Source organism: Hipposideros armiger, unplaced genomic scaffold, assembly GCF_001890085.2.
Source record: "Hipposideros armiger isolate ML-2016 unplaced genomic scaffold, ASM189008v1 scaffold_155, whole genome shotgun sequence".
Classification (NCBI taxonomy): domain Eukaryota; kingdom Metazoa; phylum Chordata; class Mammalia; order Chiroptera; family Hipposideridae; genus Hipposideros; species Hipposideros armiger.
Window position 1 is genome coordinate 1,835,559 of NW_017731505.1, and position 20,072 is coordinate 1,855,630.

The 20,072-nt window shown below is 42.4% G+C and overlaps 1 protein-coding gene across 4 annotated transcripts in view; it reads left to right on the forward strand.

Moving 5' to 3' along the window:
* ARHGAP6 (Rho GTPase activating protein 6) overlaps nucleotides 1-14,189 on the forward strand; it is a 491,641-nt gene extending 477,452 nt beyond the window's left edge. For all 4 annotated transcript variants that reach the window (XM_019651219.1, XM_019651220.1, XM_019651222.1 and 1 more), the window contains exons 11-13: nucleotides 6,735-7,003; nucleotides 9,126-9,206; nucleotides 11,170-14,189. In XM_019651219.1, the coding sequence (XP_019506764.1) occupies nucleotides 6,735-7,003; nucleotides 9,126-9,206; nucleotides 11,170-11,867 (1,048 nt within the window). In that variant the 3' untranslated portion in view covers nucleotides 11,868-14,189. The remainder of the gene's footprint in view (nucleotides 1-6,734; nucleotides 7,004-9,125; nucleotides 9,207-11,169) is intronic.
* The last annotated feature ends 5,883 nt before the right edge of the window (nucleotides 14,190-20,072 follow it).

Genomic DNA, 20,072 nt, shown 5'->3' on the forward strand with positions numbered 1-20,072 from the left:
ACATTTTTCCTACTGTATTCTGGAAACAAAATGAAAATAAAACAAATGTAACTGTGTTTGGGGAGAAGGCTGCTATGGGTGAACCAAATCCATTGCTATATATATTTTAAATTTCATTGTATTTAATTCTGTTGGCAGCCTTCACCAAGTTTTTACTGAAATTACACCCCCTCCCCCCTCAAAAAAATAGCAAAACCAGCGACCAGCCAGTTAGGACTATGGATGAAGACCCATAGTTGTCTCAAAGGGTAAAATTTCAGAACTGGAAAGTAATTGTTCTGTTGAGTTGGATGTTCCTCCTGTCGAGTAATAAGTCCACCTTCTTCATGATAGAGCAGCATTAGGCCTTCTCATAGTTTAAAGGCATCACATTTAAATTGTCAAAGAAATATTTATTTTAATCTTTCAATGATTGTCATTAAAAAGGCCTCCTTCCAAACCAGGGAGTATTACAAGATGAACTATAGTTCCTGTTTTCCTTTCACTAGGATTTGTAAAATCAGAGAAATTCTCAGGAAATTTTCAGAGACAAGAAATCACACTTTACCAATATAGTTTTGTGATAGCAATGAGTCCTATTGCCTGGCGGTAGCTGGTGGCTTCAAATGTCATTCTGTTCCATTCCTTGGAAATTGTGAAGCATTCACACACACACACACACACACACACACACACACTCACTCACACTACATTCAAGGAAGCCTTTTCAGCCAATTGTAGGAAAAACAATTGTGGAATAGAGAATTCCATAATAAAAAATTCCAAGAAGTATGAATGTGCCTTCTATGGAAAGGCAATTCAAGATGAAGAGAGAATTTATAACATCACCTCTTTCTTCCAACACCTTTACTGTGATTCACAACTTCTTTTAAAAACTAGCAAAATACGAATTGGAAGATGTTTTATCAGGCATACTGTACACAAAATAAAGTCAGCATTGTTCTGTCTTCACGCATCATAAATGCCTCCATACTCATATGTCAGGACTATTAGAAGGGAATTAATAAGAGCTGAAAATGTGAGGAGAAATTTCATCAAAGCCCTGGGCAAGTTCCAATGTCCAGGGTGCTGCCTTCATCTCCTGGTGGGGACTTCGGATCCACGTCAGCTTCTCTTTGGCGTGGGGTGCCTTTGTCCCTAGGATTCTGCGTAAGGCATGCTTTGCAGAACCGAGCATGATAAATGTGAAAATCCCTCATAAATCCAGAGCTGCTGGGGCAGTGGATTCCTTTCCCAGTACAATGAATCCAGTCCGAGATGGGTATGTGCTTTGAGTTCCAACAGACTGAGGTTTATCAGTCGAACGACTGAGCCAAGAATGAAGCCGACGCAAGTTCGAAATCTCCGAGGATGTTTCTCACGGGGCAGCTCAGCGAGGAGCTGGGCTGGCCACATCTGGTGATTGAGCCGGAGTTTTCCGTTCATCCACAGAGCAAGTTCTGTGCCTCCGGCTGCAGCGCGGGCCTGCCCACAGAACACTGCCAGCGAACTTACACCCTGACCTGGAGGGACCAGCTAAGGGTGAGAAAGTGATTCACTCTCCATGTCCATCTGGTGCTTATATGGTTAGCTGTGGACGGTCCTGGGGTTTTCAGGTCTCCTGAGGAAACCATCCATTCATGGAGGCAAACCCATGTCCATTGGCAACCTGTCCACCCAACCGCAAATCCATTAAATTCCGAGACATAGACAGGGAGGCCACTACCTGGCTTTAAACATTTTTCATCTAGTGAATCACTGGGCAGAGTAAATATTTTGTATAAATAAATACATGAAAGACATTGGGGACCGTGACTTATTTGTCAGAGATACCCAAAGGGGGATCCTGAATTTGTTCCCAATAGATTTAAAGATAAAGCACTGGAGTGACATAAAAATGTCTTAAAACTCAGAACTGCCCATCTTATAGTGAGAGTCCTGAGAAGTGAATGAAATAGTTTTGTTATTAATTGGTGGACTCTCATGTGAAAAGACAAATCTTGGATTATGGGTTCTTAGGCAAATTTGGCCACCACCTTACTGATCTCTGCTAAGAAAATAAAATGATAGATAGGAGATAGTTTAAACATTTAAAAGGGCCATCGACTCTAAGTATAAAATATAACACGTAACTATTGATTTTTAGTAATACTCAATACTGTTTATCAAAGAAATTTTAGAAGCGTCTCAACCCTTACACCTCTGCTGCTAGAAAGACATGTTCCTTAGTCATCTCCTGGTTTCTTTCGCTCATCTTGAGACTGTGATCGGGAACAGGAGAGTTGTTTGCAGTAGCTTAGTCCCATGCCTGCCATAGTGAACTCTGTATAAACTTCAACTTCAACTCTTCTCACAGACCAAGGGGTTATTCCACATAAGTGGATTTCACAAGCTGCTTGCCATGTATACTCAAACTATATCCCCTTTCATCACCAAGATACGTTGGGTGGCTGGGAAAGGAAGGCATCACCTCTCATTAGACGGCCCCATCTGCCCGTGCCCCTGGCTGTGACCCGGCCACCCTGAGGAGGTTCATGGCCTGTGTTGACTGAGAGACACCTCATTCAGGTCTGTGTCCAGCATTTAGCTTTAGCCACTGCCCCCAGTTTCTCCCCCGATTCAGGCCCCAGCTGTGGTCATTGGTGGCTTGACTTTAGGAGAATGGACCAGAGAAGCAGAGAAAGGCAGGTTGGCCTCGCCTGCCGCCCTCACCTTAACTTGATCCATAACCAACTGTATTCAGTTAACTGGATCCTGCTGACGAGCTAACTGGGATGAGCACACTCTCTCTTCTTCACTCAGCTGTGTCCCCAACCACCTCAACGTCATGACCGCCACATTTACCCGCACTGCCAGCCAGTGCTGAGGTTTTGGCCGTTGTCTGTGCTCTTCCGTCTGATTTGACTGTCAGTACCTCCTTAGCCCACTGTCACATGTGTGGACTGAGGGAGGGAAGGTAGGTTTGGTATCAGAGCTTCCCACGCATCAAAATGACCTGGAGGGCTTTGAAAAATCTGCTTTGCTAGCCCCACTCCCAGAGAGTCCCTTTCAGTGGCCAAGCCAGCTTCATGGGCTGCAGTCTGTCTGTCGCACAGGACCCCACCCTCAGAAGCAGCCCATGTTGGGCTTAATGATCTGTCACCATCTTGAAATTCTTAATAATTTTTTAACGTGAGGGCCCCGCATGTTCATTTTGCCCTGGGCCCCATGTGTTATAGCCAGGTCTGTCAGTGGGCCCAAAATGGAGCTTGAGACTTTTGCATTTCCAACAAGTCCCCTGGTGAGGTGGATGCTGCCGCGGCAGAGCCACTGAGGGAGCTATGCAGAGTCAGCCCACAGAGCAGAGGAGAGGGCCACAGGCTCTCCACCTCCTCCTCTCTCAGTTCTACTTGGTCAGATGCAGTCAGAGCCATGCCAATGGAGGAAGAAATAGTGTGGCAGCTTCAGTTATTTTTGCTTTTGTTGTTATAATTCCTGTTTTATTTCGTTTTGTTTGAACCAAACTAAATGTTCCCATGAAGCATACTGCCTTTTCAATACCCCAACAATTAATGTGGGTGTGATTTCCCTGTCTGAATATCAGTCCAAAAAAAACAATTTACTGAAGCAGCTTGCAAAAAATACGACAAGTGGGACAATATTGTAGTAATTTGAGAGACTGGGGACAGGAAAACAGTGGAAAGAGTGAGAAGATACGATGAAGTTGGGGTGTGAAACACACAAAGGCATGCCAGGAGCCCCAATTCCTTGGAGCCTTTAAGCAACCATTGTCAAGAGAGATGCATTATTATTACATGATGCATGGCTCTATAGGGTCAAAATAACTTACTTGCTTGGTAGAAACCCAAATGTCCCTAGTACTGAGACTTAAGATAAATTTCTTCTGTAGAGTATGTTTCTTTATGCACCTCACTGTTGACTGAATCTGTAACTTAGAGGATTTTGTTGAAGGTATTTTCTTCTGTATGTTTTGTAAGAGAGATTCATTAATGACTAGAAAAGTGTCAACTAAACAGGAAGAACAACTGAAATTAGCCCGGTAATATAATTTTTAACCCTGGTCAGAAAGAACATAGAACCCTGATTCTGAGCTGAGCTTCACGAAGCTACCAGTTCACCACATTCAATCTTGCTCATTCTAATAGTAAAGTTTCCTCAACCAGAGTTGGGCCCATGATGACAGACAAGTGTCCATTTGTTTTGTTTTGTGTTCCCGCCACTAAAATTAGGCAGACCTCCCCGCTTTAATTAGCTGTAGAGGATGTTTCCCCCTCGCCCCCCACTTTCCAGCAGAAGTAGTACGATCCTTTTATTTTTTTTCTTCAGTCACTGGAGGCCTAAAGTTTCTGGAAAATTTATCGTCATGGTTGTCCTTTGGCCCTTTCCCATAAGATTATCTGTCATCAGTTTAAAGAGGAGGCAAGGAAAGGCCTTATTTACTCCATGTGGCTAAGAAATTCCCCCAGCTGCCTCCTTGACCAGCGAGGCATGTCACATGCTGAGATGCTTGCCTCCTGGACTTGAAGCCCTGCTGGAAACCCGAGAGGAAGCAAGATCCCCTGTGAGCACACTTCCTCCATGTTGCATGCTCAAAACCATTTGGTTAGCAAAGGATCGCTCAAACGTGTTTACCTTCTGTAAGATCACAAAGGATTTGTTTTGAAAAATTAAACCAAAAGAAAGCAAAGATTAGTAAAGAGAAGTAGGGGGCGGGAACAGAAGCGGGTTCGGGAACTTTTATTCAATCTGTCATCATTTCCCTTTAAGATGTCAGGGCCACTATTTTGAGGAAGGTAGGAAGCACAGGTGTTCACAGGTAAGACTTTGAACACTCTTCTCATGCTCCTGACATTCTCGTTTTCCTGTTCCACTCACATTTTCACTGTGATTTCTGTTGCTGTGACAACCCATGCACGTATACCACATAACAGATATTAGTATGTTTTATAACAATTTGTGAAAATACTAGTGCCTTGTAGAATCATTTTAGATGCATTTAAGTACAGTGGCCACTACTTATGGTGATGTGTTCATCTCTTCAACCATCTTATATGTGAAACAGTTGCTCCCACCAGTAGCATCATTGTCGTTATCATCGTCACAGGAAGGATGGGTTTATTTACACTGAGAGTTTGGGTGGGGGAAGAAAAGTTGTGCACAAAGCCACACTGAGCTTCACACTAAGTTTCAAGCATAGTTTTATCTGAATTATTTTTAATTCAGGATATTGAGGATAGTCAGAAAATTATCTACCAGTTTTTCTTAACAGATAATGAGCATCCGGCTTTAATTTATTTTCACAGCCACAAAAGTATCTTTATTTGCACACATGAAACATACAGTCATGTACTGGGGTATGTACAATCTGAAGTAGACTTTTCCAAATAGTCCCACGAGTGTTAGTCCCACAGGAAATACATATTTCAATTGGTGCCACAAGCAAAATACGTCCTTAAAACTAAAATCGGGGCCACTTTTCCATCAATGTTCGGGGATAATACAGTGATTAGAATCTTGTTTCACTGAATGGCATCCCATGGCCAGAAAGAATCACTCTGATATCAAAATAATGACAAAATAATCACCACAATCAATTTACTCAATCAGTTGCTACTACTTTAATAAGATCAAGCTGCATTTAAAAATATAAACGTTTACTTAAATGAATCTCTTAAATTCAGAATCATTGATGGTTGCTACCTGTGTTTAGTAAATGAAGTGCTATATTTTAAAGACATCAAATGTGAATCCAAAGTTATTTCCTGTTAAATTAAATGTCTGAAATGCCCTGAATATATTCTGCTAAATTCAGGTAATTTCTGAATTCCATGTTATTGTTGTAACCAAATATGCAGGATCTTCTCTGATTTGCCTGTGTTTATGAGCACACGCTCCCACACATGTGGTCATACATATGTTTGGTTAACCAAAATACAGTAAAACCTTAGATTGCGAGTAACGTGGTTTGCAAGTGTTCCGCAAGACGAGCAAACGTTTCTAATCCATTTTAACTTGGTAAACGAGTGATGTCTTGCAATACGCGTAGTTTGTTTCCGGAACGAATTATGCTCGCAAACTGAGGTATTACTGTAATGACATTTTGGTCTTTTGTTCTTTGTCACTCCTTTATAATCAATGCCCAGCGATGACCTTTTTCCTTTTCGCATGTGTGTATCCCTCCCCATAGTTCCCCCAGGACTCGGTTCTCTTTTCAGACACTTCTAACTTTGTAAAGCCTTTCTTCACATCATATTTTCGACAGGGTGTCAGTCCCTTTTAAAAGTCTCCAAGGAGTACATTTTGTTCTTGCCCCGAACAGAATCGTCTTTTCTCTTTGACTAGAAGCTTCTGTTTCTTTCTGATATTTTCAGTCTTTTCTTCCATTTTTCATAGTTTTTGAGAAACCTTCCATAGGAGTTCAGACTTTTAACTGTGAAATGAAAACGGGTTCATCCAAAAGGCATTTCAGCGAGGCACATTGGAAAATACAGGGATCCATGTCTGTTTCACCCTCCCCTCTCCCTTGGCCTTGACATTGCCAGTAACATCTGTTGAGTTTTGCTGCCATCTGCTGGCTATTTTTGGAAACGCTTTCACTGTATTGATGTAGAAGTCTTGGAACATTGCTCAAAAGGTCTTTTTGTTTCAGCCCGTGTCCATGCATTCTCCTGTCATTTGTGTAATGGTCACATTGTTTGAACCTGGTCAATAATTGTTAGCATGCTCACGCACCTGTAATTGTCTCCTTGTGCCAGAAGCCCTGACATGCTGCGGTCGGAAGTTTCCTTTTCGGTGGGAGGAAGGCACTCTTCTACAGACTCCAACAAGGCCTCCAGCGGAGACCTCTCCCCTTATGACAATAACTCCCCAGTGCTATCTGAGCGCTCCCTGCTGGCTATGCAAGAGGACGCGGCCCGGGGGGGCTCGGAGAAGCTTTACAAAGGGACAGAGCAGTATATGCTGGTGAGCCACTTGCCATCGTTGAAGTCAAGAGAGAGTTCCACTGGACCAAGACTTGGAAAAGGTAACTGGAGCCTGGCTGGTGCTGGCCAAATCTGTGACTCGTTGCATGTGGCGCGATGTGGGCGCTTTGCACGTTCTCTTCATCCCTTCCTAGGTTTGTTTCTGTGGTTCAGAGAGCATTCCTGAGTACCTACTGAAAGCTTACTGTAGGATGACTGTAGTGAGCCCAGTCGTCATCTTGGAGGGCCCCCACAGACACAGGTATCTGGGAAGCAGTCTGAAGCCAGAGAGCCACTGATATTCCCAGCTGACTCTTCCTTCCAGCATCCCAGGAACTTTATGTGTCCTGGCCAGTGAATTTGGGTGCATATTTGTTAGTCTAAGATGTCATCCAGTTATTGCTATTACTTTTATAAAGAGAACAAGCTGAACCTACTATATAACAAGACATCATGTTCCGGAAAAGGTCTCCAGGGAGATTAAGATTTTCAGGCAAAATAAGGGTTCCATGGTCAAAAACATTTGGGAAATGCTAAGTTAACCAAGCTAATGGTTTCTCTGTTGTACAATTTCTCAAACTCTAATGCACTAATGGTCACCATTCAGTTTCCACAATGGGAGAAAGGGTGTGGCTTGCAGCTTTTCCCACATTTATTCAAACACCAAATGTTTGGTTGTGTTCTTTCCCTCCACAGAGTAATTCCCCAGGGCCAGGACTCAAGTCATAATTGGAAGACACAGTACAAATTCTTGCTGTTTTATCTTAAGTTTATAATTTATTCTGGAGCTCTGTGTGTGTGTGTATGTGTGTGTTTAAATCATAGCCTCTTGATTTTTATTTTATGAATATTTGTGTCAAAAAATAATTTAAAAAATTTACAATGAAAGCAGTAACCCTTGTTCCCATCACGCATTAAATTTATTTTTAGAATGTAAAACTTTATTTTTCCTAGCTCTTGTTCATGTTCATATGCGTACATAACTTTATATACAGAGGGTGCCAAAAAGATGTATACACATTTTAAGAAAGGAAAACACTGTATTAAAGTTGTAATACTCAACATATACCGATAACAAAAGGTGAATACAAGTCATGTTATACATTTTTTTGGCACTCTCAGTATTTGTTTTCATAGTATAGCTAATTTTGAACTAAGCTTATTTTCTTAAAATCATAGCATTAGCATTTTCCATTTGCTAACATTTTTTGTGGCCACAATATGTTTCCATTAAATTGACGTATCATAATTTTTTTTTTTTTAGCTGAGCCATCCTGCCACCTGTTGGCAGCTCAGCTGCAGATCAGCTCGGGCCGGGACACGAACTGCTGTTGCTCTTGAGCGAGTTCTTAACCAACTGAGCCGTTCAGCCAGCCCTCATAAACTTTTAACTCTCCCCTCTCTGATGTGTATAAATGATCTCTAATTGTTGCCCTTTTAAATTAGTGGCAAGTTTTCTATATGTAATATTCTCTGCAGCAAAAACAAAAAAGGCAGTCTGAAGAGAATTTTACTATTATGAGAGGCATGGCATATTCAGGTTTCTAAACACAGATAGGCTAAGGCACATATTAGCTCTAACTGATTAGCGGATAGACTAAGGCACCCATTAACTCTTTCCATCCATTCAATATCTTAGCAAACTCTAGCACTGTGGTTCTCAATTTTGCCCCCTGGGGGACATGTGACAATGTCCGGTTGCATTTTTGCTTGTCACAACTTGGGCAGGGTTTGCTTCTGACATCTAGAGGGTGGAGGTCAGGGATGCTGCTCAACATCACATCTTCCCTCCTGCCTCTGTTTTATAAGGACCCTTGTGTTGACATGGGGCCCACCCAGATAATCCAGGATCTTCCCTCATCTCAACATCCATAACTGAATCACACTGCAAAGTCCCTTTTGAATATGACATCTTTACAGGTTCTGGGGATCATCATGCCGACATCTTTGGGGGGGCCCTCATTCTGTCATTCACCCCCGTAATTTGGAAAGAGCCTTTTTGGTAAACCCCAAGTGGAATAAGCCTCCTGAAAGGCGGATCTGCCTTATTCTGCCTTGTATCCCCCACAATCTCGAGTACAGCACTTTGCACAGAAGAGAATGTTATAAAAATATTTGGGCACTGATTTTTGCTGTTCAGTTTTCATTGTGAGTTACATAACTTTTTAACCCACTTTTCCCCAGATATGTCAGAGGAACCTTTCAATATCTGGGGAACTTGGCATTCAACATTAAAAAGTGGATCCAAAGACCCAGGAATGACAGGTGAAGTATTATTTTTAAAGGACCACTTATTGCATTTACTTTTAAAATTAATTTCCTTTAATTTTTGCCCTATTATCATCATATTACATGCTTGTCAAAAATTATTTGGAAAACGCTGAAAATGGGGTGGGGGAGATAAGGCATTTGCATCTTTGCTAATTTAAAAACCAAAATTGTATTTATATTTTCATTTGTATTTCTTACCAGTATTTTTCAGTTTTTCTATCCATTAGCTGAATTTCCCCCATTGAATTGTCATTTATATGATTGCTATTGAGGTATGCTAGTGCTTTTAAAATTGATCTTATGAACTCTTACTATAATAAAGATGTTAACCGTCTGTCCATATTGTTTGCCACTTATATTATCCCGTGATTTTTTTTCCTGCTTTGGATATCTAGAATGTTTTTTATGTTTTACATAAGTAAGTCTATCACTATCTCTTTTGTGAATTCTTTCTCTAAATTAATCTTTACTTAAACATTGCAAAGTCATCTATACGCTTTTCTCATTGAAAAGATTTCCTTTGTTTAACCTTAATTCATTAATCCATCTGAAATATATGTTAATATATAGCATGAAGTGTATAAATTGTTTTGTTTTATTGTGCCAAAAAATATACATATATAGTTGGGTTCTCATTATTTTGCAATAGCTCCCATATTTTTAAAGCACAGTGCATTTTTAATTTAACGGCCTGTAATGCGGCTGATTTTAGTACTGATCCATTCTCTAGCTACGTCTCATTGTGTCTTAATCTTATGAAGGCTTTTCTGCCTTTCCCGCTCAGGATTAACTCTTCTGAGATGTTCTGCCCCATTTTCCTTCTGCTGTTTCAACTCTGAGCTGTCCTTGTGTAAATGCTTCCATCCCCCTCTCCTCCTAAATTGATCTTGGTTTCTTTTTCCCTGCCGACTTTTTAAGACATGAGAGAACAGGGCAGATCCACAGGAAGAAGGCAGTATCGGGACATAGGGCTCCTCGTGTGCGTGTGAAATGCACTGTTGTGTTCGCCCTTCGGTTTCCTGCAGAAAGTTGTATCAGTTGGGGAAGGCTAACTGCTGTTGCAAACAGCTCCTACGTGTCAGCGGCTTGACCCATCACAGGCTGATTTCGCCCTCACATCAGTGTCCAGTGAGGGCTGTGCAGAGTGAGGAGGGGTGGGAGTGGTCTGTTCCACGTGGCCGTTCAGGGGCTCAGGTTCCATCTAGCTGGTGGCTGCCCATTCTCAGAGGCCTTGGAGTCTTCCATGGTTTCTCCATCCTGGGCGAGTAGTTGAGGGAGAAACAAGAAAGACGAGGAATACATTTGTTTTTTTATTAGATTAGACCAGGCATAGAAATGGCACATCACATCTTTCCACATTCGTTGGTCAGACCTCACTTATGTGGCCCTCTTAACGGCCAGGGAAGCAGGAAAATGTCGTTCAGGAAGGAAAGGGGGGGATGTGGTGGTGATGGACTATACACAGCACTCCTGTCTTCATTACCTTCTGGCTCCAAACGGGGCATTTTAGGTTCAATTCATTTATTCCTAAGGCTTTTATTGATGCTATAGAAACCTGAAAACTCTATAATTTGTGTCTCCTCTGAATCGCAAATTGCACTGAGCAGGAAGGGAACGCGTCCTTCACCTTGTGTCCTCAGAGAAGTGAAGTGTTCGTACCCACGTAGAAGGGGCCTTTCCTGAAACGTCAGTTAGTGATAAGGACGATTTAATCTCCTTTGATAGCTAACCTGTCAGAGTCTAGGCATCTGTCTTTGTAGCTGCTACATGAATCATGCCCCAAATCAAACAGTATTTGTCATTTCTTTTCCTGGGAAGTCTTACTTTAGGCAGTGGCAGCTAACAGTGTCCTGTGCTTTTCCAATTTTTGAATCTGGCATTGGGAAGGAAATAACAAGACACCCCAATAGTGATTCTACACACTAATTCCATTTTTGCACTTCTCTCTGGCTTCCAGGTTCCTATGGAGACATTTTTGAAAGCAGCTCCCTACGACCGGGGCCATGCTCCCTTTCTCAAGGGAACCTGTCCCCAAACTGGCCTCGGTGGCAAGGGAGCCCCACAGAACTGGACAGTGGTACACAGGTCATTCGGAGGACTCAGACCACGGCCACCATCGCGGAGTGCAGGGCCCATCCTCCTGTGTCCCGCGTCTGCAGCACGTCCCACATCCAGGGCGGCAGCAGATCGGAGCTGGCCACACCAAGGTCAGAGCCGTATTTGACTCTGAGCAGTGCCGAAGACCTCACCAAGAGTGAGCTGGATATGGCCTGGCTGCAGAGCCGAGCCAAGCCTTGGCACCAGAGACCTGGGGAGAGTGCGAGGCACGACACGAGGCCTCCTCCTCCATATCCTGGTCCAGGGAAGCAAGCTTTAGCATCAGCTCACCAGCCCACAGAGCCACCGTTGTGGAGGCGTCAGAGGCCAGAAGAAGGCTCAGGATCATCAGCTTTGGAAGAGGGAGGCCAAACAGCTGAGCAAGAGCATCAGGCCACCCAGCCCAAACTGAGCAGTGCCTGCTCCAGTCCCGCCAGCGATCAGAACAGTAAGGCCTTGGGTGAAACCAACTGGCTCGATTGGCAGAGAGAGCGGTGGCAAATCTGGGAGCTCTTGTCCACTGACAACCCCGATGCCCTCCCAGAAACACTGGTATGAGCCCACGCCCAGCTTGAGCCTCACGTTCCAAACAGCCTTCTTTCACTCAGTAGGGGAAAAAATTGGTATTAGGCAATTGGACAGTTACTTCTTTTCCTTCTTTTACACTTCTAAAAAATAACACAAGAGAAGCCCAGTTCACCTAAAGATAATAGAGCACTAGTATCCTTGCCATTAATAAGATTCTATTGCATAGCCAGCCTTAGGAATATACAAAATAAGTATAAACAGATGACAATATCCAATCTAAAAACTACTCACGTTGGCTCTGTATAAGATAAAATTCTTGCTTTGGTGTAGTTTAATTGTATTTATGTGTCTTCAGTTTTGAGTATTGTATATTCTGTAACAGATTATGTATAATAATCGTATATGATATATTCACAGAAAACGAACAATATTTTAAATCACTTCACTTATACTAAGTAATGAGATTCTATAGAATGTTCTAGAATATGCACAAGCGGGTTTCTGTGCTTTTGCCATAGTTTTTTTAAAGGGGTACAGCCCTTCAATGCCTAAGAAAAACACTAAACAGAATATGAGAAGCCGTATTTTTATATAGTAATGAGATACAGAAAAAAAATAGACACTGAGTGCTTTTTCATATTGAATGTTTTAGGATGATATTAAATTTGATACATTATGGAATATATTTTTAGAATCTGTTTAGAAAGGATTCAGTTAATCAAACAAGAGAAAGGCCGCGCCTAACAAAAGAAGAAGAATTAAGAAGTTGTCCTTCCCATTTTAGGTCAAATTCAATTTTATATAGACCATATATAATATATATTTATGATGTGTAATTGTTATGTATTTTTCAAAACTACAAACTGGAATCCAACTATAAAGTGATTGAGAATCTAAATAGACTATTCAAATTAGAGAACATGGTTTTTCCTTTTGTCCCATAATCAGTATTAACCAAATTATATGCAATGCTTTGTAAAGTAAATCATATCTGGGGAAAAAAGCTACAGCTTTGTATTTACATTGTGCCAAAGGCTGAGGAAATGTTTTCTTCGGTAATTTTGTGTGTATTGTAAAATGCTCCTACCTTACTTCAGTAAATTTGTAGTTTTTCAAATGCAAAACCATTTTTGACCAGCAGGTGGCGATTCGTTTCAGTATTTTATGAGATTTTTTTTCACTTCATAAGGGAATGTGTATTATAGAAAAATCATTTTTTTTTATAAAACATGCTACTCTTATTTTTCATGTTGGCAATTTTCAGTAGTGTTTCTTAAAATTCTATCTTGTGCCATGATGAATAAAAAGTTAAGCAAAGGCTTTGTCCCTTGGCTTCAAATCCAATGAATGAACTCGTTGACATACCCCCATTCCAGGTATACCCCCCACCAGCCACAAGTCCAAGTGTAATAAATAATGGCAATACTATACATACACAGCTGAGGAGCTAGTAAAAAATATCAGATGGCTTGGGGACATAAACCCAGTGACACTGATACATTTAGAAATTTATAATTATTTGTTGGCTGATTGTCACTCAAGTAAAACTCAATTGTCAATGAGGAAGTGGTTTGCTACAGGACGGGAATTCATGTTTCCTACCTGCTGGACAGGATTGCCCAACACAACCCCTGTAACTTAAATCTGTCCTATAGGCCTTAGATGCTTCATTTGCTTCAGGGCCGAAATAATGAAGCCTAGAAGTGGTATCTAATATTCTTATTGCGGGGATGTTTGAGAAAGCTTCAGTCTCTGCCATTGGGCCCAGAACTTCCGCGGCTGGCTGGGACTCAGGAAGAATTTGCCTGCCGGCTTCTGGTTCTTCCTGGCTGCCTATAGGCAGCCAAAAGTTGTAAACAAGACCCAGAACAAGCACTGATTGATTGTGAATCACAGGTTGCTCCTCTGTGCTACCTACTCTGGTCCTACTCCTGCTGACCCTGTGTTTTCCTGGCTTTGAATTTGACCATGATCTGGCCAATTATTTCCCGCCATTCTGGACTGGTCTGCCTGATGTGTGGGACGCCCTTCCTGCCAGGTTCTTGCACTAAGAGTCCTATTTTTAAAAACTTCCAACCCTGAGGTTGATGTATATGTCACAAAAGGTAACAAAAGGTATGTCCATCTGTTAAAAGATCTAGAACAGCCAATCCAGAAAACAGGGCTCGGACTATGTTTTAAATAATTAAATTGTGTGTGTGTGCCTTCATGTGTATGTATGTAATGGATAATATTTACTTTCCCTTTCTCTTTGTATGGTTGTACCCCAGTGGCCATATCTTTAGCTGAGTGAGTGAAAGCTGGTTTCTCAGATGCCTTTATCACATTGAAAATAAACTATTTTAAAACATGCACACAAAACCCAATGACTTGAGTGGAAGTTGAAGTCATTTCTAATACCTTGTAAATGATATAATACCTGACAAGAAAAAAATAAAACAAACTCCTTCAAGTTGGACAAACCATGTAACAGGCTGTTCAAGTCACTCATTCCTGTGAGCCAAGAGATCCTACAAGCAAGAAACAAGCTGCAATGTGCTGCAGATGTGTCCACATCTATGAATACTCAACTATTGTTTTTGTGTCTCTGGCACTGGGGCCAGAACGATGATGGTGGAAATGACCAAATATGAAATGGTCTTGATCCATCTAAGTAGCTATTAACATACGTTTGTTGTGGTTTTTATAGAAAAATCCTCTTATACCAATGGAGTTTGTGCAAATTGAGGAACTTTCTAAATCAGGCCAGCTTGCTTCTATTCTTATGCACATTTCTAATACACATCTGCTTGGCAGAAAAGCAGCATGGGGATTAAACGTAAGCAGTCAGAGCCAAGTCCAGGCCTGCGGTGTATGGCTGGAGAAGAGGCACAGGGAGATTAAAACAGGACAACGTCTCGACCGGACAGAATTTTAAAACAGGGCTAAATCAGCTGCAAATGTTCTTCCAGAGAAAAAATCCAAACCAAAAGAAAATTCCATTAAAACTTGGAATTCTTCGGCCCAATCAAGGCGACCAATGCCGGTGGCGTGGAGACGTTGAACTGCAGACAGTGGTGTCTGGGCTGTGGACCCCTGGCCCGGTGTGACCTGCAATTCACCAAGGTTTGTGTAGCACCAGCCCCAACTGAAGGCCCCACGGGGTTGCAGAAGGGTCAGACGAGTCTCCAAATTAAATTCAGTCGACACCTGTTCAGCCTAGAGTGACCAACTCGTCCCAGTTAGCCCACAACATCCTGGGTTTAGTAATAAAACCCCATGACGACCCTCATTTTCCAGGGGGCACAAAGGACTCAGAATGACATTAAATGAGTAGCCCAAGGTCACACAGCTAGACAGGGGCAGAAGTGGGATTTGGCAGCAGGCCACCCAACTGTGCCAGCCTACCATCCAGATCATTCAGAGCAGAGGGAACCAAGCTCTGTGGTTCTTAGAGCCCTGGGTCTCGTGAAGGAAAGGGGTTCAGCTGGACCTTCTCCGGGGGGAGCTCCTGCCTCCAGGGTCACCCCAGCTTCACAGGAGCCCTTGGAGGCTCCAGCCCCTCTGCCTACTTCTCACTGAAGAAAGAGAAATGGAAGGTAAAATTATTAAAAGCCCAAAGTGAATTGATTTCTGGGAAGTTTTGTATAGCAAAGTCCTGGGTAGAAATGGGTGCGATTTAGCATTGAACTTTCCTAGTTGAATTATCTATTAATTAATTATAATTAATTGCAGTTCATTAAAGTCTAGCATTGTCTTCAGATTTTCCTTTGTTTCAAAGAGCTACAACAGTCACAGCTGACTTCCTTAGATCAATGGATTGGTTGATGGATTCATTCCGTCATCTATCCAACCAATATTTACCAGGGGTTCCAGTGCTGGGCTCTGGGGTCACAAGGACAGAGAAAAGTCCAGAGCTGCCTTTGAGGACCCCTCAGCTAAGAAAATGGTCACTCCTGTGACCTGCACTGTGAAAATGGCAGCAGATGCTACCAAGTGCCACATGCAGATGCAGCAAATGTCCCAGCAGCTGGTACATGGTAGGCAATCTATTGATATAAATCATTGAATAAATGCATCAATACATGAATTCCCTCCCTCCCTCTGTCCACCCATCCACCCTTTCATCCATCCACTTATTTCCTCCTATACTCTTCTTCCTTCCTGTGTTTCTATTTCTGCCGTATTTTTAGTCTTCTTCCAACTCACGATTTCTCTGGCATTACCTTTTAATGTGTCTGGTTCCGTTGCCTAGGTCGAAGGTTAAAATGTAATGTTGGGTGAATGAATGAAGAGGAGGACAGGCCCTTCCGATGTCCGCAGGTTTGGGGGCAAAGCTGTTTCTTGTTTCCATATAAACGAGATGCCCACACTTGCTTAGAGGGTGTATGGGCAGAAAAAACCCTTTTCCCCTACCCTTTTAAGTTTATTGCCGGCAGCCTGTGAATTAAACTGGCAAAGACAGCTTAACAGGAGAAAAGGGTTTATTTCATATGCATAGCAGGGGCCAACAACGGAAGTAACTGGCTCCTTAAATGGTTAAAGTTCAAGGTTTATAGATCCAGCTTAGTAGGGAAAAGGGAGTAGGAAGAAACAGCTCCTCTGAGAACAACAAATAGGTTTATTTAAGAAAGACAAATGGGTTTTTAGGAGGACAGATAGGAGATAAGCAAGTTTGTGAAAATGTTTATCTGTACAGGTGTGAGTGGTTTTTCCATCTCCTTCAGGACCATAAAACTTCCCCAGAGAGGGGATTTATAGCAACTCCATTTCCCAGAAGTTGCGGCTTTTAGTCAGATAAGGGAAGCTCCGAGAAGGCTTTTTTTCTGCATCTGTCAAATCTCAAATGTCTTCAGCTGAAAACAGTCTTTGTGCCAACTCTGGGGCTCTGAGTGGGTCTCCACAAGGGTAAAATGAATTCAAGAAGGAATTAGAAGCATGCTTCGTCCTGCAGGAAAGCAACATGGCAAGTCAGTGTTGAGATCCATCTTCAGGCCAAATCACTTTACTTGGTTCTTTATATCAAAGCTAGTTTGCAGTAGGCTTTCAAACTGTATTGTTTCTCCTAGCTTTAAACTTCTCAACCTACAACATGGCATGACCCAGTCCATCCTAACCTGAGAGAAATGGGCCACATACAACTTAGAATTCTGGCCTAAAAGGAACCTTTAAGATAATGTGAGGAAAGTGAGGCTTACAGACCAGAGGTGATTGTCCCAAATCTCGGAGCTAATGCAGAGAGTCAGCACAGAAAAGGAGACCCCAGTCCGGCCGTCTGCCACTACACTAGCCACTGTCTCCACATTTGAAACCCCGGCCTAAGAGAGGGGCCTGGGTGAAAGACAAACACCTTAACGAAACGATGACTAAGAGTGGGGGTCTTAAATTGATAGCGAACTCCATCTCTAGTGGGCACTGCAGTTTAAATGATTTGTCTGGATTCATCTTAGCACAAGGCACTCTACTGGGCATGTGAAAGGGGAGGGGGTGGCAAGACACAGGCCTAGTGCGATAGGCCTAATCAGAATAAAGAGAAACTTTCTTTTCCACTGTTGTGGGAACCCCGTTGTGCCCCACCTGGCCATCAACAGGGATCGTAAAGCTGAGACAGCAACTACCATTGGAGCCCTCTGATGGGGATAAAAGGAATCAGTCCTATTCGGATGAAATTGAAATTGAGCATGGAAAGAAAGAGCGTCCAGGGAGGTAAAAGTGACCAGGCACGTAGCCAACCTTGCACTTGAGGCTGTGAGTCCCAGCAGGGATTCCGTTACGTGTGGCCAAAAGCATCCTTTAATATTCCATACCCAGCCATGGGAAGGGCCGCAGGAACTAACCACGTTAACTTATCCTAAGTGTAGAAGGAGCAGCAGTGTTTAAATGATGCTCAGAGCTCCAAAATGATAACCTTTACTCGTCCTTCGGGACTCCATTCAACTGTTATTATGAAGTCTTCTCTCTTCTCACAATTCTTGTTACACAACTCAGTATTTATAGTTTCTGTGGCCCCCTTCACATGTGGCATTTTGTATGTTAAGGCATTGAGCAAAAGCTCATTATGAACGTAACATAGCACACGTGTTCATGCTTCATCCCCCGACACAAGTAGATATGGGGATCCCCAAAAGAAACCTGTCTTAGGAACTTGAACGTCCGCTCCAGCACCTGGTACAATTCTACAAAACGAAGCTCACATACTTGCTATGTGATGTGTGGCCCCAGGTTAACTACTGGGCAGAAAGAGCTGTCAGCTTACTCTTCAAAACAAAAGCGTACACAGCGTGAAGTAGGTGCTTTACGACTTACGCAGATGGCATGGAATTGAATTAAGGGATGGCGGCTTCACCTCCACTGCAGCAATAAATGTATTATTTCTGTGATGGCGGATGCATAACTGAAATGCCTTACTTTAATACACTGTATTTCTAAGAAATTCTGTAATTTGGAAAATTTTACCTTAAGTAAGGGGGAATGTATCACTTTTGAGCTAGCTTGTGGTACCGTTTTACTTGCAGTAAATATAACCTTGTAATATCCATTTTAACCTGGATATATATTAAGTTTTTATGGAGGGTATACCTTTGTGATACTGAGGACACCTGTGCTACATTTTAGATGAGGAAGCACAAGAGCCTAATTCTAATCTTCGCTTTTGTCAAGTGGGACTTGCATATTAAATAAATCAAATGTCACTCTGCCACATTTAGATGTTTGAAAAGGTCAGAGACTGCTACCTGTCCTTTCCCTTTAGTGACATTAAATAACATGGGCTTGCTTAGAGCAAGGACCCCTGTAAGGACTTGATAACCTTCCCAATGATCCAAAATCAGGAGACCTCATAGGTCCCCCGCTACATAGAATCTCCTTGGGAGAAATAGGCCAGAGGGTCGTAGACTGTGTATTACGGCTCAGTGTGTCCTGTATTCCCAGCCTTACCCTCAAATCGCCCTTTCCTTGTTGATGATAATAGGATAATGGCTGAAATTCATTGAGCGTTTCCCTCCTGCAGACCGTGTTCTAAGTGTTATCAGGTGTCATCTTGTAGTACCCTCAAAACAACTCTGCTGCGTTAGTGCTATGGTCTGAATGTCTGTGTCTCCCCAAATTCCTATGTTGAAATTTAAGCCCGAGTGAAATGGTATTAGGAGGCGGGGCCTTTGGGAGGTGATTAGGTCATGGGGTGGAGCCTTCACGATGGGATTAGACCCTAGAGAGCTCCCGCCCCCTGCCATCACGTGAGGATGCAAGATGGTGGTCCTTACCAGACACCGAATGTGCTGGTGCCTTGACCTTGGATTTCCAGCCTCCAGAACTGTGAGCAATACGTTGCCGTTGTTTATAAGCCAGCCAATTGATGGCACTTTGTAGCAGCAGCAGTCCAAACAGACTAAGACAGTCAGTTCTATTATTATTTTTACAGCCGAGGAAGCTGAGGCCCCGAGATATCCCTGAGCCAGTCATCTGCCTCTAGGACACACCTCTTTTTAAATTGAGATATAATTGACATTATATTAGTTTCAGGATTAAGTTGTAATGATTCGATATTTGTATATACTGTGAAATGATCACAATAAATCTAGTTAACATCCATCATCTTACAGTTATACAATGTTTTTTCTTGTGATGAGAACTTTTAGGATCTACTCTCTTGGCAACTTTCAAATATGCAATATTTGTTAACTATAGTCACCATGTTGTATATTACATTGCTATGACATATTTGTCTTATAACTAAGATTGGTAACTTTTGACCCTCTTCACAAATTTGCCCCACTCCCCACCACCCACCTCTGGCAACCAGCAATCTCACCAATCTTCTCTGTATCTATGAGCTCCTTTTTGGGGGTATTTCTTACGATTCCACATATAAGTGAGATCATATAGTATTTGTCTTTGTCTCTCTTACTCCCTTAGCATAATGTCCTCAAGATCCACCCATGCTGCAAATAGCAATGTTTCATTTTTTAATGGCCAAGTAATATTCCATTGTGTGTGTGTGTATCACATCCACTTGATCCATTCATCCATCAAGTTGCTTCCATATCTTGACTATTGGAAATAATGCTGCAATGAGCATGGGGGTGGTGGTATCTTTTTTTTTAAGATTTTTATTGGGGAATTGGGGGAAGGGGAACAGACAAGTTGCTGTCGTTTTGTTCCTCAGTCTAGTTGTGGAGGACATTGCTTCACTGGCCCAAGTTGGCACCATCATTGCGCTCTTCCCGGGCGAGGCAGATCAGTCGCCGGCTTCTGGAC